We start from the raw sequence: 27,828 nt of genomic DNA on the forward strand, positions 1-27,828 counted from the left end.
ATGTATAAATAGCTCTGTAACACCAATGCAGCAGATGACCCTTCAGTCCGAGATGAACAAACACAGCTATGTCAGGACACAGTGATGTTGTATTAGGGGAAGTGAACCAAGAGCCTGACATACAATCTTGTGTAACCAGCACAGACTGCAGTCAAGTGCCACTAGCATCTATTATCAGATGTGTTTCATGATGGCATAACAAAACTCTATGACTGTGGTTTAATTTTAGGAAAAGTGGAGCCTGCAAACAAACTCTTTAAATGCTCTTTTTTATATTAGGTCATATATCATACAATCAAAATGGATAGCAGCAGACTGAGTCCCAGAATCTGATCTGATATAATTGGTCTGTGAGGATACAACATTGTACTTGGTGGAGTCTCATGCGGATCCTACAACATGTCCATTGACATTAAAACCAGAGACACTTGTCAGCTAAACTTTTTACAGGCTGACTAAAAGTCTTACACTAATGAAACTGAAACATGATTTTAATATAATGGGTTTTACTGAACTTTTTCTTTTTTTTTTTTTTAATTGCAGAGATTTTTATTTAGATGTCTGTTATGTCACTGTCTATCACCAAATGACATAATACAGTGCTGTCAGGGCAGATGACCTACGGATACAATTGTATAAAAGACCTTGCTTTAAACTGGTGTCTGTGGAGACATTACAGCGCAACATCACAGTTGTTGAGGAGTTCCTTCACCCAGCAGTTATCTTTGTGCTAGAGAGGGTAGGCGGTGCTATCGTTCAAACATTCAGTGAACTGACAGCATCACACCGAAAAGCGAATTTCAAAAACACACCTGTAATTACCACGGTTTGCCACCTGTGGCGCCAAAGAGTACAAAACAGAATGCTAATTAAATTCAGTGGCGTTACAAACTAAATTTTAGAGATAATACCGCCAACAACACAGGGAATGTATCCACTTTTTGTTGACAGTGTGCATGAGCTTAAATTTTATATTTTTAATGATCAGTTTTTCTCTTGTATCTGTTTGTTATGTTATGTGGGCATATACATTTTTTATGTTAGTGTCTCACACAGAAATGTCATAAAAAGGGTTAATTTTTTTTTTTTTAAACCCCAGTCATCTTTGAGGTCTGTGAAGATGTGTAAAAAAGATTTATATAGAGTTACACTTCATGCCTTAGTCTCGCTAAACTCACTAATTCCATAAAGCTAACAAAAAAAGTTCTCTTCATGTAAAAAAAAAAAAGAAAAGAAAATCTATCGGCTAGATTTTCCTTCTGTACTCCCAAAGGTCTCACACTGGAGGAAAAACAACACGTGCAGGAAGTGAGGTGGGATGTTCGGAAAGCATTTAGTGGATCAATAAGCCAGGCAAGAGAGGGGAAGAGAGACAGACAGAAAGAGAGGGAGAGGGAGAGAGACACCCAAAGCCCAAGGGACAGAGAAGTCTTGAGGGAACAGCCTGTGCTTTTCAAGAGTACTGTTACACATCTCAGTCGGTCTTGCTAAGAACATGCAACTCAGCAGCTTTTACAACCCGTCTGAGTTAAACACTCAGAGGCTTGGTGTTGTGAAGAGAGGTAAGTAAGGACTGTGGGTGATGTCACTGGTGTCTCCCCGAGGCCACAGCTGGCTTTAATGTCTGATTGACCGCTCGTACAGCCCACAGTTCTGGGACACATGGGATAACTTTCTATATTCAGAATTAGGATAGTGACTCCTAAGTGCAAGATGCACCAAGCTAGACCCTCTTTATTCCAATATACTGCACAAACCCACATAAGATCTTAAATTATAACCTTCTTTCAGGCTAAAAACAAGCGTATATTCAACCAAAAAGATGTTATCATTAGTCTGTCTGGTCCAATAACATAGAGCTTAATTCTTTTAGAACAAACACAGGACTCTAAATCAAATCTGAGCTTTAGAATTGTGGTCTGACATAATGCTTCCATTATAATTTTCTTGAATAAACACAAGCTGTTTAAAACCTCTCTAACAAATATTTCAATTATCAACAGCTTTTTCTGTAAAACGGCACAAAATAGGAAGAAGAAACATCACTTGGGTTTACAAAGTTCGCAAAATCTTTAATATTTAAACCATCTTTAACATTTAAAGGTTTAGATCTATTTCTTCAGTAATAGATAGTTGAAGTGAAATAAATAATCAGAAAGTCAAATCAGTGCTCACCCTCTTTCAACATGCCAACTTTGAGACATTTCATGAAACGACAGGCCTGGCAAGACTTCCGCCTCCTTTTGGTGATCTCACATTCGTTGGTGGCTGGACAGCTGTACTCAATATTCCCTGTAGGAGAATAGAACAATGAATGCATTATCCTGTGTGAGTAAAAGATATGCATCTGCAATTAGGAATAATTTGTTTTAAAATGACTGCATATGAGAGGAGATCAAATCGGAAATGGCAAACAATAGGCGTAGAAAGACAATAAAAGACACATGTGGTTGTGTGTGCGCACACACACACCTGTCCCAAGGTGACCCTGTGTGACACTCCTGAAGGAGAGGAGGGTTTAGTGGCATTTTGATGGGACATGTAAAAAGCACCTCCCCGCCCCGGAGTCCCACTCCCATTTTGATTCACAGATAAATTAGCTTCATTAAATGCAGAGCGTCCTCTCCGCTATGCTTGCCGTGACCCTTTCCAACCCATCCTTCTTCACCTAAAGGATGATGGGAAAGCTGCCCTCCCTCAACAACACAAGGGCTGAGAGATGGACGCACAGCCAAGCACTGTGCATAATGTTCTCCAGCAAAGACCAGAAGCTGCTGTTAGACTGGAAAATCTAACACTCCCATATCGTGTAGCAAAGCTCAATGTATTATTCAAGTCTGTCTTGACGGTTGTTGGCTCACTATGGAAATATTTCCTATGCAATTTAATCACTTGGTTCCTAAAACAGACAGAAACGCAGACATAATGAATTTGCTGCCATATAACCGCTGTCTGTCTTTCTCAGTAGTTTCCAATTAACTTTTTTTTTTTAAATGAAGGCACACACTTCAAAAGTTAAGACAACCCCAGGAATCCAATGACAAATCCTCTTTCCTAAGTATCCGTATGCCATGATTGAATGTTTAAACAATGTCCCGTAAGTCCTGAGATGTACTAATGGTACCTAAAAACAGCAAACCAGGTGTTGTCTGTTGCAAATCTGCCAGAGTGCTACCCCCATCGCACACACAACCCCCTGTTGGTCAAGGAGAAAGTGCCAACATTTGTCAGGATCCCTGGCATCGATACTGCCAGCAGGGTCACATGCACAGTTAGGGGCCCAGGGCACTACGCCAGGATGCTGGCAATGGCTGCTGCTGGATTCAGGGTAGGTAACGTCTGTTAAACTGGGTGGCAAAGGGAAAATAAAGTACACGGCAGTGCTCAAGTGTAAGGTCACATGCTGCGTACCAATCCTTTACCACGAAATAACTGTATACAATTTGTCATAATAGTACGCAGAACTTGTACTTGTTTCATTCTACATGCAAATTCTGAACAGGGTTTAAATGTGGACTGTGTTCTAACAGGAAAAATGTCAATTAAATAGACATAAAATATTATATATACTAAAATAACACATGGTATTTGAGTCCATGTACACTAATTTACCACAATCATGTTTTAAGAACAACAAAAATAATACATCTGAATTCTTTGGAAAGACATTTTTCTTCCTCTTCTTCAGTCATTTCATATAGCAGCAGTTCATAGTCACAGTTCGATGAGAAACATTTTTTCAGAAAAACATGCAATAAGGTTTGAAAATTACGGAGAAGGACATCAATCAGTCTGTAACGTCTCATCTAAATATTCTGTCCGTTGTGATGTCCATTGTGGGATCATTAAGACTATATCCTAAAACACTTTCTGCTTATAATGCGATTTTTCTAATGTCTACTGTTAGAGCGTCAGAATGCTGAGTGTGAGATACCGTATGTCCATTGTATAGTGCCCTCAAGAAAAAAATGACTGAAAACAATCCCACAATGAATCACATGTTGCTATCATGTGACACCGTTTTAAGACTGTCAGTGATGATTCATCAGTAGTGTCTATTAAACACTGTATTCCATCAGGCATTTTTATTTAATCTGCTTAGAAATGGACCATTGCTTATTGATAAAAACATTTTGCTACAAGGAAATTAAAAATAGGAGAACACAGTGAATTACTGGAGGAAATATTTTCACCTAGATGGACATGATAACCTCTGTATATGCGTGTGTGTGGTGGATGGGGGTTGCATTGGAGGTCCACAATAGACTCAAATTGCCTACCTCTAGAAGCTCACTGTCGGCATACCCTCTTAGTTAAACAGGTCTTGTGTCCACCTTTATTTCTCAAAGGACATTTCAACCACTCTAATATCCTTCCTTAACCTCTCTTATTTTCCCTCTAAATTTTGATATATTATTATGCTATGCTATTATCCACGTGCTCATCTCCACTCAAGCTGGACCTCTCCTTGTCCTCCTCCTTTACCGAGGCCGGGACCCCCTTCCTGATTACCATTCCATTAAAGCGCCTTCTCCTTTCTGTGAATGACCACGTCCCCTGTTCCCTGTCCCTCTACCTTTATTTAGAGGACTCCTCAGCGTCTCACTCTCTCTCCGTCTCTCCCCTTCTACTGTTATTGCCCCAACAACACGTGCCCGAGCTTCTAATTGGCCCCCATCTCATCCCCCTTGGGTGTGGGCTAGAGGGGCCTGGGGGCAAAGAACAGATCTACACCTCCCACCCCCTTCCTTGACTTTCTCCCAATGAAATGCCTGGTTCTTAATTACAGTCACCCAACACTGATTGTTATTGACTGAAACTCCCGTGGCTCAGGACGACTGACGGACAGATTAAGCTTGTTACAGGCCTGTCCTCCATGAAGGAGAGCGAGACGAAGAAGAAGAAGAAGAAGAAGAAGAAGAAGAAGAAGAAGTAAAAGAAGAAGTAAAAGAAGTAAAAGAAGAAGAAGAAGAAGAAGAAGAAGAAGAAGTGGAACGATCTCAGCAAGACAACACAAAGTCAAACATGAGCACCATTTACAGTCCTTTCTGTGTTGTTGGAAAGAGACTGAGACACATAAAACTACCATAAAGCCATACAATTACCACTTATTAAACATACACTGAAATTAAATTGGATTTATTTTTCCCCTCGAAAAGTTTTGACTGGGACACCATTCAGAAAACTAGCCACCACCGAATTATATGTTGTCTTGATACCTGGTTTAATTAATTGTAATCACATATGATTCTTTTATGACAAAATATCTGACCTGTAATCATGTAGATCATAAAATGATTGTCAATCTTTCAAAAAAGCCAGATTGCTCTCAGTCAGAATAAAAGAGAATAAAATTGAATAAATCTGAATAAAACTCAACAATCACAACAAGCTGGCCTGACCTGAAGGACTTCCCGATTGGATTGAGAGTAGTGCGGTAAACCTATAATAACCCGTTGAAAACATTAGTTCCTAATAAGCATGTAAAAGCTCCATCCTAGCTTTTCTCTCTGGATGGAATAAATATATAAGAACCAGGTGACGTGACAAGTTTCCATGCAGGGAAAGAAACATGGTGGTTACAAAACAATGAGTCTTTGAAAAGACAAGTGAAGTAGGAAGTAATATGCCACTGAAAACATGGGTCCACCGTTTTGTACTGAATAAATTCAACTGTCAGTGAAGTCAGGGAAAAAACTTTTCCGGCAGAATAGATATGCACAGCATTCAAAGAATGTAACATGTCGAAACAGTTACATTCGTATTAACGTTTTGAGGGATGTAAACACACATTATTGGATAATGATATATACTGTTCATGTAAACAGAGCTATTCTGATGTAACACTATAACAGTAAATGAAATAACTATTTTGTTAACAGGATTATGTGTAAAGTGTGTTGGGCTATAAAGAAACACAAAGAGTCTAGACCCACGTACACCCTGAAGATTAAGTGAAGTTACCAACTGTGTTTACCAAATCAGAGATTCTCTGTTATGGATTTTGAGAACCACCTATAAAATTAAAAAGACTTTTTTCTTTTTAAAACATGTTTCAATTTGCCTGCCATGGCCTCACTAACCTCCTGCCTGACTCCATGCGTCCAGCCACAAACACTGCAAATTTGTTTCAAAAATCTGCATCTCGCTTTGTGGCATATTATGGCCTAATGCCTGCTGTAGACACTCGTAACCACTTCACCATATTAGTCCCGTAAGAGCAGAGCCCTGATGAACACGTGATGTACATAACAATGAATTCATCATCTGGTCAGTAGGCTTTCCTGGCAGCCAGAGCTGTCATAGTAAAGCTAAAAACATGTATTTAAAATCATCAGGAAGAAGGAGCACATTAGGAGCAGTGGTGAAAAATACTTTGACTATTTTACTTTTACTTTGTTTTACTGATTTATTTGGCAACCTTAGTTATGAGTTACTTTGCAGGGGAAGATTTTTAAAAATATATTATCGGAATGAAAACACTGGTTTCAAAAAAAAAAAAAGTTGTTTTTTTAGTAAGGGACCATATTCTTGGTCACTTTACAGATGACTATGGGACAAAGAGAGATCTCCACTACAAACATGTCAATGCTTTCATTTAGAAAGCACTGAAGCACCAAAACATAGAATCACCAAACCAAGTGAAGAAAAGTCAATCCAGAAAATATTAACATATTTGTGTGACTGAACTTTGCTTATTCTTCTTTCCTGTTCTTTTCCACTTGACCAAGTGATCCCCAACCTAAATGTGTTTAATTGTGTAAAATGAGCTGCTCCTGAACCAGCTGCAACAGTAAAATGCTGCCTAATACCCAGGGATTTTCATTTGAGTATTTTTTAGGTTGTGCTTTTACTTCAGTTTACTACATAATTTAAGTACTTTGTTTGCGGACATCTTCTTGAGAAGATTCTACCACCCCATTATCATCATTACAGAACAGCTCAGGTGAGCCAGACAAAGCTGTAAGAGAAGGTGGGAAATACCTTGTATTGTCCTTTTGAAAAAGGCTTTGCAGGCCTCACAGGAGGCCACCCCGTAGTGGTACCCTGAGGCAATGTCACCACACACCAAGCAGAGCCTCTTGGGGATGGCATTGAGCATGTACTCGCACTTGATTGGAGAGTCATCTGCCATGCCGCCGGAGCACTCCTCGTAGCGGCGTAAGCAGGCGCTGCCACCTCCGAGCATGCCGGGGTTGAACATTGGTGGGGAGTCCAAGGCGTGTGAGCGTACACTGCCGCCGTTAATGTAGCCGCCACTGGCGTCTGAGTTGCCGCTGGGACTGTGGTGGCTGCCGGTGTCTACAAGCGAGGAGGAAGGACTGGAAGGCTCAGTTTTGACGTAGGAACCGCAGCTTGAGGACAAGTGTCGGTCGTCAGAGGGCATTCTGGTCAGCAACCTGGTTAAACATGCACAGAACCAGAGCTATAGTTAGTTTTGTGACAAAACTTACAGTAAATATGGAGTGATACACAAAGTGATTAAATGCGAGGAAATGGTCATTTTCAAAACTGTGACCATTCTCCGCCATATTTTTCTTGACTAACAAAATATTTTGAAAATTATCAAATTAAAACTTTAAGAATGACACATAATCATTTGCCAGGATTTCTAAGATCTTTCTTAAGACCTAATCATGAGGACGTAGAAAAGATGCCTTTTCATCTTATGTGGAAGTATAAACTGACTTCCTACAGAAGCACACAACCTTTCATGAAAGTGAATACACATCGGTGAACTGTAGTATCAGTGAAATGTACTGAATGTCGCTTTCTACCATCATCGCCCTATCATTCTGTGAGAAATTCATCAGCTGGTTCATCTGAGTTTGATAGATTATGTTACCGACACAGCCGTTAATGTGCTGGAATGCCAAGTGATATACTGCAGTAGCTTATTCCTCTCAGGCAAAATGGTAACTAACGACCATGTCAACAGATGCCTCATTCATCTTGCAAACAATGCCTACAATTGGTCGGCTGCCAGAAGTAAATGAATGAATGAAACTTCAGATGGATGTTAATAGACAAAAAGAGAGGTGTTACACTCAGCATATGGAGAATCAAGGGTAATACATGACCCAATCAATAGTCCCGGTGATTTTGCTAGTGGATGGTGCTTGGTTACAGAGGCTCTGACCTGGGATTAGGTTCCCTAATCCAAGTGTTTCATCATAAAGAATGGGAAGATAGAATTAAAGCCAGATGTTTAGACTTTATTTTTGCATACGTCTAACTAAAATCTTTTGTAACCTTTTTTTTGGTGGCACATTTTACTGCAGAGATTAAAGACGAGGTAAAGACAAAAAAGTGGTGGGTTGGGCACTTCCATGTCTCTGACACAATTACTATTGCTATTGGTGGACAGTAATTTCTCTTTGAGGCTGTGTGTGTGTTGCTGTACTTGCAGTGCATTCAATAATATTCTCTCAAACGAAGCATGAAATGAGGCCTGGGTCAGTGTTAGAACTGCTGGCTCTGTCTGTCACAGTTGGTGTTGATCTTAACACTACTTCAGCCCTACAGTCTTGTGAGTCGTAAATACTGGGTGAGAGTGGTGGAAAGCCATGTTAAGAATGTCTGAAACTAACAGAAACCTAATGCTGCTTAGATTCCTCGCAACTTTTTGCCTTTTTTCTGCCAGGGGCTGCCCCTTTTTGAAATACGCGGCTGTGGTTAGCAGTGTATTGTCACTTTTTTTTTTGACTCTTTGCATAAGTGTTTCCACAAAGCCAGGAAGTCATCAGGCACTGACGACATGAAACCTCTCTTTTAACTGCTAACGGGTAGTGGGTGGAAGGAGGGAGGAGGAGATAGCCTCTACCCCTGGGCCCAGATCAGATCTATTGATCCTCTGCTTCCTTCCTGTTCCAGATGAGGCATGAAAAAATAAACCCTCCTCTTACGGGTCCCAGACATTCCTTATGCATTTTTAATCAGGCAAGACTGTTAACATAGTGCGAGATGGAGAGATACAACATTATGTTAGTCTTCATTCTGAGGCTACGGGACTCCCGTTAAATCTTGTTAGCAATCAGCGTGCACCTATAGTCAATTGCAAGGTATATTTTTTCCCATCTGTGGGAATTGGAGAGAGCAGCGTGGTAACAGTTAATACATCATCGCAGCCAGATAGGGGGATTCCCTACGGAATAGTACATTGTGGCATATGTAAAAAGTAGTTCATTCCACACTTAGCACACAGCAACGCTGGGGAGATGTTTTTTGTTAGGTTTAATGGAAATTTCTAATGGGTCCTTTCAAATCTGTCCAAATGAAATAATGGAACAAACCACCAATTCGCGCAGACAGAAATAGCTTCATAGTTTCATAATTTGCTTTTCCTCTTTTATTATAAAGAGACATAGAGTTTTCTAAGTACAGCCTGACTCTCCTCAACCTGTCCCGCTCCCTTGGCAACACACACTCAAACGCACGCACACACACACACACACACACACACACACACTGCACCTAATATCTAATGGGGTAGTGTTTGCTCCGCCGTGCAGAAAAATGGTACAAACCGAGCAGACAAGCAAGACTCATCCGACAGACGTGAAGGTCACCTGCCTTCTCTGTTCTGCTGCTCTGAGAGGCCCAGACGGTCCCACCGTGGACGCCTCGGAGCAGCAGACGCACAGGTTTCCGCCTGTCCACCACACACCGAAAGACCAAGAGTGTCTAGACAATCTGTGAAAACTACAGATCCGTCCAGAATGTTTATTAGGAGAGGAATGAGGTGCATGCTCAGATCACTGACTGCTGCTTTTTCAAATTATTATTATTTTGAAGTGTGATGGGTGAGAAAGTGCCCTAACAGAGCAGCTTAAAAACTCAAATGTTTGCATGTGTATGTGTGTATTTTGGCATGGCTTCCTCATGCTGGCAGTGTTGCAGATCCCCAGCTTCCCTCCATAAATCCTGAATCCATCTTCCTCTCCTGCATGAAATATGTTTTCTAGCCTACGAATTTCGCCACAATAAATTTACGCTCCGCAGCCAAAAAACTAAATAAAATGCATATTCAAAACAATTCTCCACAATGACCTCACGCTGCTGTCCTTGTCTTGAGTGACGAGTTAAACATAAGGCACTCCGTATTTTACAACTGCATTTTTCCACTGAAGGGAAATATTATTGTTAAGCTTGGGGTTAAGCTAGTAGCGAGGAACACAGCGTAAATCATGGTGCTGAACACACAGTCGAACATGGAAGCACAGAAGGACAGAGGCAAGGAGCCATGCATGAAATTAGTTCATTAATCTTTCTATGATAGGCTGTCCTTGTTTGGGGCAAACTCTATCAGCTTTAAACCGAGTGTCCCTTCCTGCCTGACACATAGATTACACTGTTAGTCCACGGCCGGGGTGCCGGGGAAATGAATGGTCATGCGAGTGGGAAATGGGGTAGTGTGTGTCGTCCAAGTGTTAAGTAGTAACAACAACATGCGGGTGACAGCGTCGGCACAAATGAAGGTCGTCAAAAATGTGTGTGTTCTTAAACGTAAACGGCGCCGCTGCAAATGGCGGTTGTTTTTTTTATTCACACAGAACCGACATTAGTCAAAATGAATTTATAAGACGTTCTATTAATACGCTGATTTGACAACAAAAACAGCCGTGCTGTTTTAGAAATCTGCACGCTTTCATTTTTGTTCTTCTACTTGCAGTTTCATTTGTTGTATTGTTGCAATTTTTGGGTCTACATAGAAGCTTATGTCCTCTACTAATGAGAGTCCAGGAGATGTTTTCAGAACTAAGCTTAAGAAACAATAACCATTTGTCCAGTTTGTTCTTTTGATAATATGTCTTTGCTGGTCTAATTATGGTGTGTTATTGTTTTATTCCTATAACTATCTTGCATCGTTAGTTTTTTTTCCCATCACATTTATGTTTAATATACGTTTCATTAGGCTTTCTCCAGGACAAATTTTCCTTCTGGTCAATCATAATTTTTTGATTAATCTAACTAATCTAAAACTAATTGTGTCTGAAATAGAGAAAATGTCATTCACAAGTTGTTATATCATTATATTAACTTAGAAAAAACAACAAAATCACTTATCACAATAACTTAAAATAATAGGTAAACATGATCAAATCTGTTGGTCAATTCCAAATTTATTGACTGACTGTTTCAGTTGTTTGGTTGATCTTCATGTTTTGTGATTTAACTGAGGAAAGATGTCAGATTTCTGTTGCGATTACTCTAAATGCATCGTCCAGAAGCTCCAGAACTAAGGCAGTGGACCTGAGAATACATTCAATCAAGGATTTGAGCGGTTAAGTTGGAGAATAAATCTCCATGCCCCTTGTGAATTTTGCTCTGGGATCATTTTCACTTTTTGAGACCTAGATATACTTTGTTTCAGCTAGTCTACCCCTGTACACACGAATACCCCCCCCCCCCCCCCCCCCCCCCCCCCCCACACACACACACACACACACACTGTACACAGAACTTCCAGCATATGGTCTCTTCAATGTCACTGCCATGAGGAGAGATTGCATAGATTTCCCACATGGATGATGTCTCCTTACCTGGAGTATCAACCCCCATCTACGTACACATCCACCACCTCTAGGAAATTGCTCTCTCTGCAAAGTCAAACACACCCCTAACTGCCTTTTAAAAAGAGACAGAAGAAGGAGGTTACAGGGGAGAAAAGAATAAACGAGTAGAGACTTAAGCCGTCATTGGGAATCAGAGGAGGACTCATGAGGGACAGTTACAATATTGATTTCATAAATAAACAGAGATGGCCATCGATCCTAATGTTATTTTGCATTTCAATTACTGCCCAGAAACATAACCTTCAAACGTCTGCTTCTCCACAGTAATAACATCCACTGATAATCACAAGCGAGTCTTGTTTGGCACAAATTGGCTTTTCTCTCACCCACCCTCACCCAAGCACCCCCCCTCATTTTTTTTTATTTTTTTTTTTTACAAATGTGTAAATGACACAACTTTGCATTTGCCTAATGGTATTAGGACACGGGCTGAATTTCAAGTGAGACTCAAGCTGATACAGTAAGCGCTCCGGTCAATTGACACAATGCAAATTAACGTGGTGAAGAGGAATTAAGTTCACAATGGGAGACCTCGTGAAGCCACGATGAGGCCCATTAAATTAAACAAGCTGGCCGGTCCACGCTCCATGATTAGACATACTGCTTCTTGTCTCTGTGTTAATTTCATTTGATCAATAAAACAAACTCCTTCTAAGAAGTCCTCTCTGCTGCTGCTGCTGCTGCTTACATTCAGCCCTGAGCGCATGAAAGGCACATTCATGTTTTGATTGAACAGTGGCTGCAAAAAAAAAAGGGAGTCCCATCTACATCCTAATGAATTCAGAGTCCTTGACAGGCCGCCTAAAGGATATATCTATATCAAGGGAGGGTCATGACATGTAATGAAGTTATTTCTCCTCTCGTGCCGTCACACAGAACCAATAGAGCTGGGCTGCATCCTCGAACGGAGCAGCCAGCGCCATTAATAAACATGACAGTCGCAAAAATATACAGCAGCGCGTTTAGATGTTTGGAATCGCTTTTGTCACTGATAATTTTTTTCCTAACTTCGTGAAAACTCTAAGCTGGCGGTAAATAAAAAAAGTTGGAGAGAAGCAGATATTTTTTTTTCTTTCTCCACAAAGCGGCACTTTCCCACCACCTGCTCCCTCCATCCGTCAGTTTTACTCCTTAGATTAGCCAACTATGAAACAAAGCCGGGAAAGATCATGGACTCGGTGCAAGGGTTTGATAATTTTCTTATATTTTGGCGCAAACTCACAACAGCGTTACACTGGACATATCAAACTTTGTGTCAACCCACTGAAGTCATTAAGCGGACTCTGAGACACTGGTTTTTACATTTTCAAATAATGTTTCCAGCAGCAATAAGTCTTTTGAAACACACAGAAGTAGCGATAGGACCAAGATTAGTGAGGAATATAATCTCTAAATACTCTTATGTGGCAAAGACGCTTGAAATGACAATGCCATGTGTTCTATGATTTATTATTTATATTATAATTTATATTATTATATTATTTCCACACTACAATTTCACGTCAGTTCAGTTCGGGCTGGTGAAAACCTCCAATTACTGCATATTTAAAGTCATGAATTCATGAATACAGTTCAGTTTAATTCTTGAACAATCTGCTGCACTTGAATGTTTCTTTCCAATATTGCACAAACAGTGCATCCATACATGCTGTTTAAACAAAGGACTTCTGATAGACAGTTGACTGGACTATGGTGTTTATATTAATTTCATATTTAGATATAAATTACATAGACTAATTGAAAAGATATATACAAGCACAATATTAATATGTGCATAACTAGTGTAAATGTAGATGATTTGGTTTCTGTTAACAGACACTGTCAGGTGTTTCCACTGCTAAAATTAGATCCCAGGTCAGTGTGTGATTCTTTGTGGTCTAATCTGTATCAGTGTGCACGAGTGTGAGTGTCTGTGATTGTGTGTGTGGGTGTGTGTGTGTGTGCATATGTTTGACCGCTAATGCATTCCTGTCTGTTTGCTTGTGAAGGGCACCTATGGGAAAAGCAGGTGGAATGAGAGACAAAAACAAAATGTGATTTATTAGAACATTTAAACTTTAGCGATGCGGTTGTCAGAACTGTCGCGGCTAAACATATTACGACTGCGTCTAATGTCAGATTGACCATTTTAAAATTACTGCTTAAACATTTAAACAGTAGGGAAATTATTTGTCTATTTTTAGTAAAGCGCATGTAAAATTATGTTTTAGAAAATAAGTGTTGACCATAAAGAAAAAAGTCCAGAAAGCAGGAGACAAAGTTTAAAAATTTTCTCTACGTAGATTTTTTATTGTTATTATTTTTTTTTTTAACTGAGGAGAGCTACCTTCTGACTTTAATCCCACATTATACAATTAAATGGACTCCAGTCCAATACTCCACAGTTATATCTACATGTTATTTTGACCTTTCTTATTAAAATGAGTTTTCAGACACACCAAAACAGACAAACAGTATGACACTAGAGATATCAGAACTTTTCCCTGTGGACAGTAGGTTGGACACTGGGCCAAAAAGTCTCACAGGGTTAATAGCATTCCCCAAAGCCAAATCTAATTAAAGCACAGCTTTATGTGACACTAAACGTACAGATTTCCAGAATGCAGATACATTAGCAACTGCGGTACATTTACTTCCAGGTGGTGAAATGTATAACAGTCTGGTTAACAGAACTTAAATGTTCAGACACTTAACTATAAGTCACACACTGGTTAAGAGGTACTTGTTTCTAGTCATAAAATGTTGTTTTTTTTTCCTTTAATAAAATATTATCTGAGCAGCGGGTGAAATGTGTTTATTTTGTAAATGCAGCATTAATCCCTTAAAACTTCATTATAACCCGTATGAATACATAGAGTTTGTTTAACATTTGTTAGTTTCTTGTGTAGTGTCAGTGTACCATCTCCTATCAAACTGACAAGTAGAGAGCATCACACACTTTGTGAATGTTTACACATATGTTACCAGCTACTGACTCACCAAGACACAGACGCACATTTATATATGATACAGGTAGAAATGCCGAAACATGCAGTCCCACAAACACAGACACAGACACACACACACACACACACAAACTAATATACACACACTAAGACCTGATCCAGGGTCACGCTAGGTTAATAGGATACTTATTTTTTTTGTTTGTTTTTATCATTTAATCATTTTTTTAATGCAGTTAAATGTTTTATGTGATCATTGTGTAAGCAAAAAAAAAAAAAAAGCTCTGGGTTGTGTGTTTTTTAACTGCACCGCAATCTGCATAGGAACTGTGATATTGAATATCAAAGCCTTAAAAGGTAAATCATGAAACAGATATATTTAACCTGGAGAGTAACCCAGAAGTCTCTGCGCAGTTGTGGTTAAACATTTCTCAAGCTATTTAAATGTTTTTACTGGTGATTTTCTTACAAATAATTTGATTGTAGTAAATTTATTTTTATTACTAGATGTTGTTAGACAGTTCAGTTGTCATTGTTGTGTATGGAACATTTCTTTTAGTAGGTGTCTCCACGTGGAATTGAATGTAAAAATGAACTAAATATGCATTTTAATGTAAAGTACACGTAATCAACAACCCTTTTCAAATGAATGTTTTTGACCCTCTATAACAGAAAATGTTTTGTCCTTTCTCTTCCTAAACAATATTGACATGATTTCACTTTCATGAGCTTAATTCTGGAGTTGAGTGTCTGATGCAGTTGCAGAATAAACTGGACTACATCTGGTTATCCTTCTGATTCTTTTTTTTTTTTTTAAGATTCTTGGAGTTTGAAATCGCAGTCCTGTAAAACGTGCTAAGCAGGTTAAACCTCTCCAATCCCATCTACAGCTTAACATTAAGAGGATCCCAGTGAACTGTCTCTCCGTCCTGTCTTATTTGGTTATGAGAAAAGCGTCTTTCCAGGTATGTGGAGTGTAGAAATGTTAAGGATCGCTACTTCTTATGGGATTAGAGAGTTGTTTGACCTATTATTTCGTGAGTTAATGTAACAAACGGTGCTTGATCCCTGCGTTTGTGAAGCAAATGTGCAATTACAGTTTGCATCAGCAAGGTAATCCTGTCTAAGTAGATTTAATTTGCATTTCACTTGCACTTTGGAGATTATATCAATATAGTTGTTTTGTATTATTTAATTATAACCACATACATTAAGTAAAGTGTAAAAACACATGGTGATGTGTGATTTATCCAAAACAGAAACAGCCGATTATCTGCTCAATGAAACGTACTCTAGACGTTCTGTCTATTAGGAACAAACATTCTCACATAAACTGTCCAGCAGTACAGTGGCAGTTTAGTTTCTCGGGACAGTGGCTGCTGCTAGAGAACAATATTGTCTGCACAAATCAGTCTCTGGCTCTTCCCTATAGCTGAGGTTAAACCCTGGATCCCGATGCAGAGCTAGACTGCTGTAGGGCAAACGTCCGCCCTGGACTCCCTGTAGGCTACACTGCTGCAGCTTCACTGGCAGAAATCTTTTGAAATAGTTTTGTTTTATTTTATTTCACGGCACTTTTGAATACCAATGGAGGCAATGCAGGAAATAAAATTCTGTCACCTAAAGTATAAATAAAAGTACATTAAAATCACAGAATAACAAAAGAGAATCACCTACTGGTTGTGGTAGCAAAGAGGGTCAGGGATGCACAGTTCGGAAACATCCATCAGTCCACGTTAAGCATTCCAGGTGTTGCAATATAAAAACAGATAAACAAACAGCTGGGCAAAAGCTGGAGGAGGAGATCAGTTCCTAAGTCTCCACATATCTTCATGAAATGTTGGTCAGGTGTTCCTGGGTGTTGTCTCCCCTCCCTCCCCTGTTCAACCCGCACACACAAAATTAAAAAACCTTCTGCCTCGGCCCCAACAAACTCCAGTCTGCACAGGTGCTGCGCACTCAGGCGCTGCGCACTCAGGCTCAGGAGTACGGGCGGTGAGAAGAAGAAGAGTGGAGTGAGACAGGGAGAGGAGAGAGGGAGAGGAACCCGAGGTAGGGGTGAGGAGAGGAAGCAGCTAGAAGCAAGTGTAAAGAAGAGGAAGAGTGAAGATGATTAGAGGGACGGGTAGAGAAAGAGAGAATAAAAGATAAGAGGCAGATGGATGGAGAGCAGCAGTAGCAGCGAGAGCGTACTCAGGCTGAGTAAGTCAGTGAGGGGACTGAGTCTCCATTGAAGACAAGGGGGCTCTTTAAGAGGAAGGGGGAGTGGTTTGCTGCATATGGAGCAGCGGCCATTGGTTGGTTTCAGGAAGGCTGTCCTGACAGCGGCCAATGGTGATGGAAGATTACTGAGATGAGATGGGCTAATGGGAAAGCAGCCGGTGTCCATTCACAAGGGAGCGCTGCAAAACACAGAGACATAGGCCCCTCTGAATATATATATATATATATATATATATATCTATATGTATGTATAAATATATATATATATATACATAGATAGATAGATAGATAGATAGATAGATAGATAGATTACAAACTGTAGAAGTAAACAGCACTAACTGACAAGCAGCAGAAGCATCACTACATTCACTGAGGCTGATTTAAACAGGTCTGTTTACGGTGCTTTTAGGGGCTCAGTGCCAGCTTATGGAGCTAAACTGTTCTCTTTAGTCTTTTATCCTCTCCACCATAGATCTGGCTTTCCACAGCCTGCCCTCCTTTAAAGTAATGACAGCTGCTTCCCACAGCATTTCACCAATCACACTGTGAAGAGAGGGGGATCAACCAATCCTCACAGAGGCACGATGCAAGAAACCGAGAGCGCTAATGACCTCGGCAGGGACGGTTACAATGACGACGACAGCAGAGGAAGTTTGAGTGGATCTTTACCACGTCTGTGTAATGTGGCAGCCATCAGAGGAGACCCAAAGCCCCACCACCCACCCTCCAACCCTCTTCATCAACCCACATTTTCCTGATCGATACAAAACCCATCACACACTCTTATTGATCACAGCGTTGCCGTGTCGCCAGAAGCCTCAGGACAGACTCTGTTTCCCTGACGTCTTTTAAATAAAGAGGAATTATAAACTTTAACGTTTTCTTTTCATGTCACTCCATATCAGTCACTGGAGCAATGGCCGATTGCTCTAATAAAGGACTTGTGCATTCTCAATTACATTTTTGATCAATATTTTGGCATTTAATGTACTTTCCTGCAGAGGAAAACCAGGATTTTCCCACTGATCTGATTAAGACATCCAGACATAATCAATAGACGAGATATGTTTACGTTTTTAATGAGGCCAAGAGAAAAGACAGAAGAAGAACAAATGTTCAGAAGACATGCATGATTTTTATGGTTGAATAAGGGAGCAAATGTTAATTGAATAAAAAAATATGCCTGCTTTTTTCTGCTTTATTAAAGATTCAATTATATGCAAAACTTTAAGTGCATGCTAAAACATCTATGTTAAAGGACATTCTTTAATGATAAAATGCTAACTTGGTGAATAAAATACATCTTTACTTGATAAAGATGAATATTTTTATATCAAGGTGGATTTATTTCATTTTAAATAATTAAAAAATCGTCTTTCTCCCGCCCTCCCAGCAAGCAAACATACACAGGGTGGGAACACCGAGCTTCATGGCATCTGACAGGAAATCTATTGAGCGCACAGTCTGTAATCCCGCCATCACGCTATCACCAAACGAAGAAACAGTAATCCAATCATTAAGTCCGTATTTAAGGAACAAAAAAAAAAAAAAAAAAAAAAGATTTCCAGCTCTGTGAACAGTGTTTCTCTTCAAGGAGATCAGACAGGGCAGTCTGGGATATAACCACAGAGTCTCGTTCTCATAATAGTTTTGCTCTCATTTGCTGTTTTTCATTTTCAGCCATGTATTCCCCGTCTAATGTGTCCCTGAATGCTGGAATAATTTAGCAGAAACCGAAACAAGATTATTTTTAGAGTGAAATTGAGATTATGAACTGCACTTATGAACAAATAACACGAAAAACCTTTAAATGACCTAAACAGATCTGAGAAGATTTAACCGTCAACAGCTTGATTCTGAAAAGTGTGAATAAGAACCAATCGTCAGCTGTCGATAAATAGCAATTACATATTGTGCTGTGCTGAGGGACACAATCTCACGTGTTGTATGTAATTGAAGTCCTGATTTATGATTCTCTAAAAAGACACTGTATCATGTCTGGCCCAGCGGCTCAGCAGGAAGTTCACTATGTGCTCCTTCCTCACTGCGCCGTGGATTCAGGCGGTGACAACTGCTGCATGTCAACTCTTTACAGCAATAAATTGTTAGACAGAACAAGATTTAAGTGATGTGTTTCTCCACCAATGGATTTAACAGCTAATTTGGGAACAAAAAAAATAAAAAATGAACACAGAGGAAATAAGCAATGTGATATCACTGAATTATGTGCAATCAGTGCGCTGCTTCTGGCACATTTCACCTGTCATGGCAACACATTTTAACCTCTTTGTGTTACATTTTACAATGTTAAATGACATTACAGATCGCTAGGGCTAAGGACAAAGGTAGGAGAGATTACTGCTGGCACTCAACAGGACAATATGATATGATACCAGGCGGAAATACCAAGCAAACATTGATAGTTTTTGATGGAACTGGTGGTGTTATTTGTATCATATTTCATTTCAGTCAAAAACTATTCAAACTATGGTTTTAATGAACTCATCACATCAGATAAGAGATCGCCGCTTTAATCAAATTACAGTTAATAAAAAAATCAATGAAATAAAAAACACTGTATGAAGGAAGAATTCAACCAAAACTATCAGTGATTGTTTTTTGTAAAATAAACAGTAATAGAATTAAATGTTTTTTTTATTTGATTGAATTTAGCTGCTATAAAAATGTTGCGACATGACATATAAATTTGACAGTAATCCGCATATTTCTATATTATTTTGCATGCTTTATGTCTATTATAACAATCTTTGACATACGTACACTGAAATCAAATTTAGACTGAATTTAAACATCAAACCAGATAAAAATTCAGCAGCTTAAACCTCTAAAATTCAGTGTAAAAGCATCAGCTCCTCCTCCACTGTCAGCCACATCAACAAACACGTGTCTTTATGTCCGACTACTTGCACGAAGCTCGCTAAACAGACTCCGAGTCCCACAAATCCATCATTTGCACATTCCCCTTTCACACACTTGTTTGGCTCGTCTGCTGGAGGAGTGTGGAGAGGGATAATTACTATAGCCACAGGGCTGCATTAATCAGCTGGGTGCATTTGTTGGGTTTTATTATATTCCACTCCCCTCTCTGGGCCGACTGACTGAGCCACCAGGACTAGACGGTGCTGGTGGAGGGCCGCCGTCTCCCCGCTGCCCGCTCACGCTGGGTTAATAAATGCTATTAGCCTCTATCTCTTGCCTCTTAATTTCTCATTTACCTGAGGACAGTTAAAACAAAACTACAAGAGTGGTGGTGTTAATCAGAGACTTGTAGCGGGACTCCGGTGTCTTGATTGAGAGAGCTGGACTCACACAAAGAGGGAAGGAAATGTATGATGGAACCTGTAGCATTGTGAGTGGATCTGCAGTCAATTCACATTCAGTCATTTACTATAGTGGTGTAATGCTTTGATATTATTGACAGGAAGAACAGACAGACAAAAAATATACAAAAAAAAATGTATATGAAATGAAGCTCATTTGCTCATTTTGTTGCCCCTTTGTGAAAATATTTTGTATTTGAGTTTTGCCTCAGACTTCTACAGAGGAGAAATTGATACCCATATTAGCTAAGCAGCTCTCATAAGAGTTTTTGATTAGGGCTGCATTGTTGATTGGTGATTACAGCGTAGAGCAGATGAGTAATACATATGCATTTCGCATTACAGCACAACTCACAAAGGTGAATCATACTCAATGGTGGAATAAACCACATCTTCAATAATTCAGTTTACACTGAAGGAATCTTGTGTTTCTATCAGGTAAACAACTGTATTATAATGATAATTTTGAGAAAAAAAAATCTGTAATTAACTAAACTGTCGTCTATTTACTGCTGTGATTTATTGCAACTCCTACATTATCATTGTTGTTCTCAATGCACTGCTTATCACTAAAATGTTTTCAGTCATGAGGAGTCACTTTAAAGGCAGCAATATATATATTCTTGGGAAAATTTCTCTCCCCTGCGTTGCATCTGTTCCCCAGTGAAAGCCATGATTGGGATTCCAGCAGCAAAACATGGCCTACACTGTTTTTAATCGCATCAGATAAAAACAAAATCAATTGCACCTCAATGCTCTAATTTTAAACGGCTCCTTGACACTAGCTGAATCCTCTGCGTAATGCAAGAGGAGGGTCTGGATGGAGTCACCTTTAAAGCAAAGCCAGGTTGTGTCATTGCCATCCAGAAGCAGGATCAATACATTCATCTCAAGTTCATTTCAATATGGCAGCTGGCAAAAAGGGCCCCTCACAGTGTCAGCTTTTTAAAGCTTTATGACGCTTGTGCATGCGTGGCCAGCCTGCTGCATCTACCAGCAGGTAAAACAGCTAGCCCAATGAGAAGTGGGTAACTTCTCAAAACGGTTGCTTTTGAGCGTCTGCTGGATGAACGGGCTGATTTCTGCAGAACACTGTGAGGTGTACTTTTTACATTAAAATTTGCGAAAACAAAAAAAAGACATTTCCATCTATGTGATCAATAACTGGCCTGCACAACAACAGCCTAATTTATTAATTTGTAAGGCTTAGTAAAAATGTCTGAGAGAGGTAAAATATTTAATTTTCATTAAATTCACGTCACAGAACTGACGATTTGGTTCTCCAACATCTCAGAACACCTGCAGGGCACTAGTAACTCTTCAATTGCCTTCTTCACACTGAGGAACGGTTAACTTAAGTACAAAACTTTCTCTTAAGATGACTTAGAGTGTGTTTGATCAGGAAATTATCCTCTCAGTGTGTCCCAAATGCCCAACAAAAGAGGCCTTTTTTTCTGTGTGAATTGCCTCCATGAGCGAGAATTGTCAAAATCACAGTTGGAGTCAGTGGTGTATGCTATAAGACGTTCATCTGAACATTATTTTAGCTGCTGAGAAATCACTGAATTAACAGACATTACAAAACAAACATTTATGTAAAGCAGCCTCTGTTGGCAGTGAACCTCATTTTGAAGAGAGGCTTTTTATTCCAGACTTGGCTCCCCTAAGATCCAGGGATGACTTTCATTTAGTCTCACCTCTCCATCCAACTGGGGTCACCCCTGTTGGTATAGCAAGCACAGCAGTCACATTGCTCCACCATGAGCACAGATTGCTTACTAGACCCGCCTGGAACCTTTCATATTTCCCAGTCAGCATTTTTACAGGATAATTTTGGCAGCCTTTAAGGATATCGCTGCCTTAATAGAGGATAAAAATAAACGGGTGGTGGAAGGGCTATATCAGGCCGGTATAATCTTGTATTCTACACTGTGTCGAGCTAAACGTCTGGCTTTGGCTCCATTCAATGAGATTAAACTTCTCCCCAGCTGATTCCAAAAGACCATTTGTCCTATTTTTAAAACGAGAAAGCGCGTTTGGAGCCAAGTATATCTAAAAAGGCCGGTTAAATTGATTAAAATACTATGGTGTAAATGGCATTACAGAACAGCTTCTGAGAATGCCTTTGGTCTATATCCCATTGAGCGATTCTGGTCAGCAGATTTCTACAGATGGTTTGTCAGATTAAGTTTGTATTTGTGCACGGCTTTCATGTAGTGTATGTGCATATCTGGATATGTGCATACATGTACGGACATGTGTGCTGCATGTGCATACTGCTTTGGGTGTGTGCAGTTACAGTAGTGGCTGGCTTCTGTATAAGAAAGGCAGTCAAAATCTTTCAAAGAAGGAAACAGCTTAATTCAATCAGCGCTACTACTTTCAAGACCACAAGGGAGCCAGCTAATGGTGTTAGAAACTTGAAAAGTTGGAAAAATAAGCTTGAGGAAGTTCTTACTACCTGGGAAAGAAGTCTGTTCCTTGAGGCTTTCCTATACTGTATGATAGTAAAAGCTCCACTCTTCTGGGCCTTGTTGCTTCTCTGTGAGCTCAAATGCTGGATTTTAGTGTGTGCTCCTCCCATGAGGGGCAAAGCTTTGCAGAAGTTAGAGGAGGGTTATGTGAAGTTCAGTGGGAATGTTTTTTTTTGTTTTTTTTTTCTCGAGTCCTCAGCCAACTTTTTTAATAAAAGAAAAGAATATGGATCGAGATGTTCCGCAGGAGCATGTTTGGAAGTGAGAGGATGGGGAGTTGGAGAATATAGAGGTTTAGTTAAATGTGAAAAAAGTAACCCTTCTTCTAAATAGGCATCCTGTGGGCATTACCTTATGAGAGTTATGAGACAGAGACAAATGTTATGCCAGAATCTTGCAAAAACACGACAGTCTAAGAGTGTGCAGTACAGCAGGAAACTGTGGGTCTATAAGGCATGCACCTCGTTTGTTTTGCGCCACCCTTCCCCCTTCTCCGACATTCACCCACATTAATTTCCTGATTGTGTCTTCCTCTCATTTTCTCCCTCGTTATGCATTTAATGTTTCCAATTTGCCATCATCATAGAAAAACGCCACAAGAAGCTATAAATTCTTTTCTAATTCAAAATAATTAGGATTACACGGACCAGTGGTTTTCAATCAGCGAGATCATCTCAGTGATAGATGGTAGGATAACTGGTCATTGCAGAGACATAAATATTGTGTCGTTCAATTAATCTGGTCTAATGAGGTGTCAAAGCTGCCACTCATCCATCAAATACAATTAGGAATAAACACATATGCATGGAGATGGATAATTAATAATTAGCAAAGCAAAGAAAACAGTATTGGTTTCGGCAGCCACATTCGCAGAGCAATTTACCACAGCTCTGTCTTCGCCCATTTTTTCAAGTGAGTGAGACAATGCCACATCAAAGGAATTTGAATCAGTTTTATCGTCTAATGTTTTTACGCTCTGTGATCTTGCTAAGACGTGTGTCAGTTTAGAAAACTGTTATGAAGCTTAAATAGGCAGCCCCGAATCAAATTAAACGACAGTCTCACCTTTAAAAACAAATCTATGTACCTTTCATTTAAATAAGCAACAACCAGACCTAGAAATAAAAGTGCACCCTTTGTAGGAGTGCTCCTAAAACTTAATGATGGATAGAGCTCTTTTCTGGACCAAAAAAAGAGGAAAACATTTATTCTAGATCTTGGGAATTAGGGACTGTCATCAACAGTTTGTCTTCATATCTCTCTAAAGCCCACAAGGCTCATTGTCCTAAAAAAGACATTTCATACAGAGTGTTCATTGTCTTCCATTTCCAGGAGGCAGTCGAGCATCCTGACAGAATTAAAGTGTAGTGCTGGGATAAGACCTCCGGTATGAAAATAATAATTTATTCTGCCATGTTCAAAACACAGTGTCAAATGCTTTTGTCAGTCTCTGTGACACAAAAATATCTGTGACCCGCTCTTGTCGACTCTCAGGGAAAAGGTCCTGCTTATTAAAGGCCCTCTGTAGCAGCAACATTGACACCTGTCAAACAGGAGCAGGGAGGTAGTTTGCTTTTGACACATCACAATCATAAAGGTTCTCCTCCAGACATTTGGTCACGCTTGTTAAAACCAGACAGAAACACAGCACTTACAAGAATTCAAAAGGTAACACATCATGCCATACTAGTACATTTTGGTGGTGCCTGGCCAAAAAAAAAGTCGCCACCTGGATTTAACTAAGCAAATAGGTATGAGCCTCTGATTGGATAATTACTGCATGGGTGATTATCTTTCAGCTGGCAACAAGTTATTGAACCCCAACTGATGCAATGAGTAACTTCTCATTTTTTAAATAACCATGGCGAAAGACACATCCCGTGGTCATGGAAAAGATGTTAGTATGTTTGAGAAGGGTCAAATCATTGGCATGCATCAAGCAGAGAAAACATCTAAGGAGATTGGAGAAACTACTAAAATTGGGCTAAGAACTGTCCAACGCATTATTAAAAACTGGAAGGATAGTGGGGAACCATCGTCTTCCAGGAATAAATGTGGTCGGAAAACAATCCTGATTGATCGTGATCAATGATCACTTAAACGTCTGGTGAAATCAAATCAAAGAAAAACAACAGTAGAACTCAGGGCTATATTTAATAGTGAAAGTAAGAGCATGTGAAGGGAACTCAGGGGATTGGGACTGAACAGCTATGTAGCCTTAAGAACACCACTAATCAGTGAGGCTAACCAGAAAAAAAAGGCTTCATTTTGGATTCAGATTGGACTCTGGAGCAATGGAAGAAGGTCATGTGGTCTGATGAGTCCAGATTTACCCTGTTCCAGAGTGATGGGGGCATCAGGGTAAGAAGAGAGGCAGATGAAGTGATGCACCCATCATGCCTAGTGCCTACTATACAAGCCTGTGGGGGCAGTGCTATGATCTGGGGTTGCTGCAGTTGCTCAGGTCTAGGTTCAGCAACATTATGTGTCCAAAGAATGAGGTCAGCTGACTACCTGAATATACTGAATGACCAGGTTATTCCATCAATGAACTTTTTCTTCCCTGATGGCACGGGCATATTCCAAGATGACAATGCCAGGATTCATGGGGCTCAAATTGTGAAAGAGTGGTTCAGGGAGCATGAGCCACCACAGGGTCCAGACCTTAACCCCACTGAGAATCTTTGGGATGTGCTGGAGAAGGCTTTGCGCAGTGGTCAGACTCTCCCATCATCAATACAAGATCTTGGTGAAAAATTAATGCAACACTGGATGGAAATAAATCTTGTGACATTGCAGAAGCTTATCCAAACAATGCCATAGTGCTGTAATGAAAGCTAAAGGCAGTCCAACGAAATATTAGAGTGTGTAAGTGTGTTTAGGCCAGGCAGTGTATATTAAAATACAAAAATAGATTCTATCAGCAGATTAAGTTGGTAAGAAAAAATATGACCCAAAGACAAGCAAATACTGTATATGTCCAACCGGCCTGCCATAGGGTAACCTATCTTTAGTCATGTCTCTTCAAACTCCCAGAGTCAATACTTAAAATAGCCAGACATGTCCTACAAGTATATCTGTTCTCACCTAACTAGGGTATGCAGATAACCACTAAAATATTTCATTTTTCATCATCAATCTACAAATAATACGATAGCCAACAACTCTTTGCTGAAAAAACTGACCTAGCAACATTACAGCCTATATATTATGATAAATGGGCTTGCATTAATACAGTGTCTTTCTACTTACAGATACAATGACACATCTACCCACTCTTTCAAACATTCAGCCACCAGTGCTAAGCCATAGACATGTTAGTGTATGGGACAAGGGCCGAACTAAAATACTAAAATACATGTCAAATACATTTTTTTCAATGATGGCTTCAGTCCCTTTAAGTAGTTAATATAATGCTGATGCATGTTCAAATGTCAGCTTTTTGGATAAGTTTCGTTTTGGTTAGTTATTTGACGCTGTAGAAACATGTGACATAATGGCAACCACCAGTTGGTAAAAAAAATAAAAATAAATAAAAGTAAGTACAGTGCATAATCCAACATTGCCTTGTAACTGGTGGAGGCAAAGCGGAGCGTAGTATTAATTAAACAAAAACACGTGTGAGTCTGGTGGAAGTGTGGTCAGGTCATCGATATTGTGGCTCCACTCTCAGGCCGTACTGCGCAGACTCTGGTTCCAAACTCACAAGATGGCACTGCCCATATCCCCGGAAAAATAGCGTCAGTTTGGCAAGTGCAAGGAAGTGGTGACACGTTGTCCATATTTATACAGTCTACTGTATGTGCCACACCAAGTGTGTCTTGCTTAACAGCACCTGGGTATGTGGTCCATGCATTGGGATTGAACCACTAACTGTTGCACCACTGTTGTAGTTAATGGATCTGCTCCACCTACAGAGCCACAGCTGACCCCCAATCCTTTGACTTTTCCTTTCCCAGCATGGGGAATCTTGAATGACATAAATGTCCAACATGGTCCAACACGTGAAGCATGCAAAACTGTGTAAACACTGGTAAAACATTAGCCGTGTAACAACAACTTTTAACAGTAGCCTAAAAAAACTGACCAAAACACATGATATGGACAACCCTATTATTGACCTAAATGATGTTGCTATAACCACCACTGACTGACTGTTACATCTCTTCAGCCGTCCTCTTGGTGGTGAAAATGCAGAAAAGTATGTAGTCCAGAGTATGTAGTTCTTTAGAGGGTTACCAGAACTGTTTGGTCTGAAAACATCTGATATTTTTTAAGAGGTTAAGAGTGTTCACCTTAACACCAAACTGGACTGGACTCACCACACGGATGCGCTCTACAGGAAGGGACAGAGCAGGCTCTACCTTCTGAGGAGACTGAGGTCTTTTGGAGTGAAAGGGGCACTCCTGAAGACCTTCTTTGACTCACTTCCTGTACGGAGTGGTCTGCTGGAACAGTGGCATCACAGAGAGGGAGAGGAAGAAGCTGGATAAGATCATCAGGAAGTCCAGCTCTGTCCTGGGCTGCCCCTTGGACTCAGTGAGGGAGGTGGGTGACAGGAGAGTTCTGGCTAAACTGTACACCATGCTGGACAATGAGTCCCACCCCCTGCACGGTGACCTGACAGGACTGAGGAGCAGCTTCAGTGACAGACTGCTTCACCCTCCATGTGTGAAGGAAAGATACAGAAGGTCTTTCCTTCCTGCTGCTGTTAGGCTCCACAACGAGCACTCCTAATATGTGCAATATTATTACACCTTATGGTGTAATAACACCAGTCTGTGCAATATGTCTATTATCTATTCTATCCCTGCAATTTCTGTATGCTGTTGCAAACTGCAATTTCCCCATTGTGGGACAAATAAAGGTTTTCTTATTATTATTCTTATTATTCTTATTATTTAGTAACTCGTAGTGTCCTTTTTTCAGATTCCTAGTGCTTCAAAACAGTCAAATTATTACCTTAGAAATGGTCCTAATTCTGATGTTAATTTTTTTTCCACATGGAAGTTACAGTATATATTGTACTTTAACGACTACTTTAAAAACTACAACATTAACTATATTTTTACTCAACCTTCCAACTCTAATGCTTTCTCCCTCCTACAGAAAGTAAACATAGCTAATTCTGGAGGAGATGCGTAATGCAGATTGAAGTCAGTGCGTTTGTCTTCTAGGACTCTACATACGAGGCCAGAGACATCGAGACACCCTGATGGTTCAGTTCAGCCGTAGCAGCAGCAAAGAGGCAATTACCCAGAGGCATCGGGGC

The 27,828-nt window shown here is 40.0% G+C and overlaps 1 protein-coding gene across 1 annotated transcript in view; it reads right to left on the reverse strand.

Annotated features, from left to right (window-relative positions):
• esrrgb (estrogen-related receptor gamma b) overlaps positions 1–16,245 on the reverse strand; it is a gene marked incomplete at its 5' end in the record, with an annotated part of 32,985 nt that extends 16,740 nt beyond the window's left edge. The window contains 3 exons of the mRNA XM_084559862.1: positions 2,176–2,292; positions 6,985–7,400; positions 16,196–16,245. Coding sequence (XP_084415988.1) covers positions 2,176–2,292; positions 6,985–7,400; positions 16,196–16,245 — 583 coding nt within the window. The remainder of the gene's footprint in view (positions 1–2,175; positions 2,293–6,984; positions 7,401–16,195) is intronic.
• Between the last annotated feature and the right edge of the window lie 11,583 nt (positions 16,246–27,828).

This window comes from Chelon labrosus (genome assembly GCF_963514085.1).
Source record: "Chelon labrosus genome assembly, chromosome: 14".
Lineage (NCBI taxonomy): Eukaryota > Metazoa > Chordata > Actinopteri > Mugiliformes > Mugilidae > Chelon > Chelon labrosus.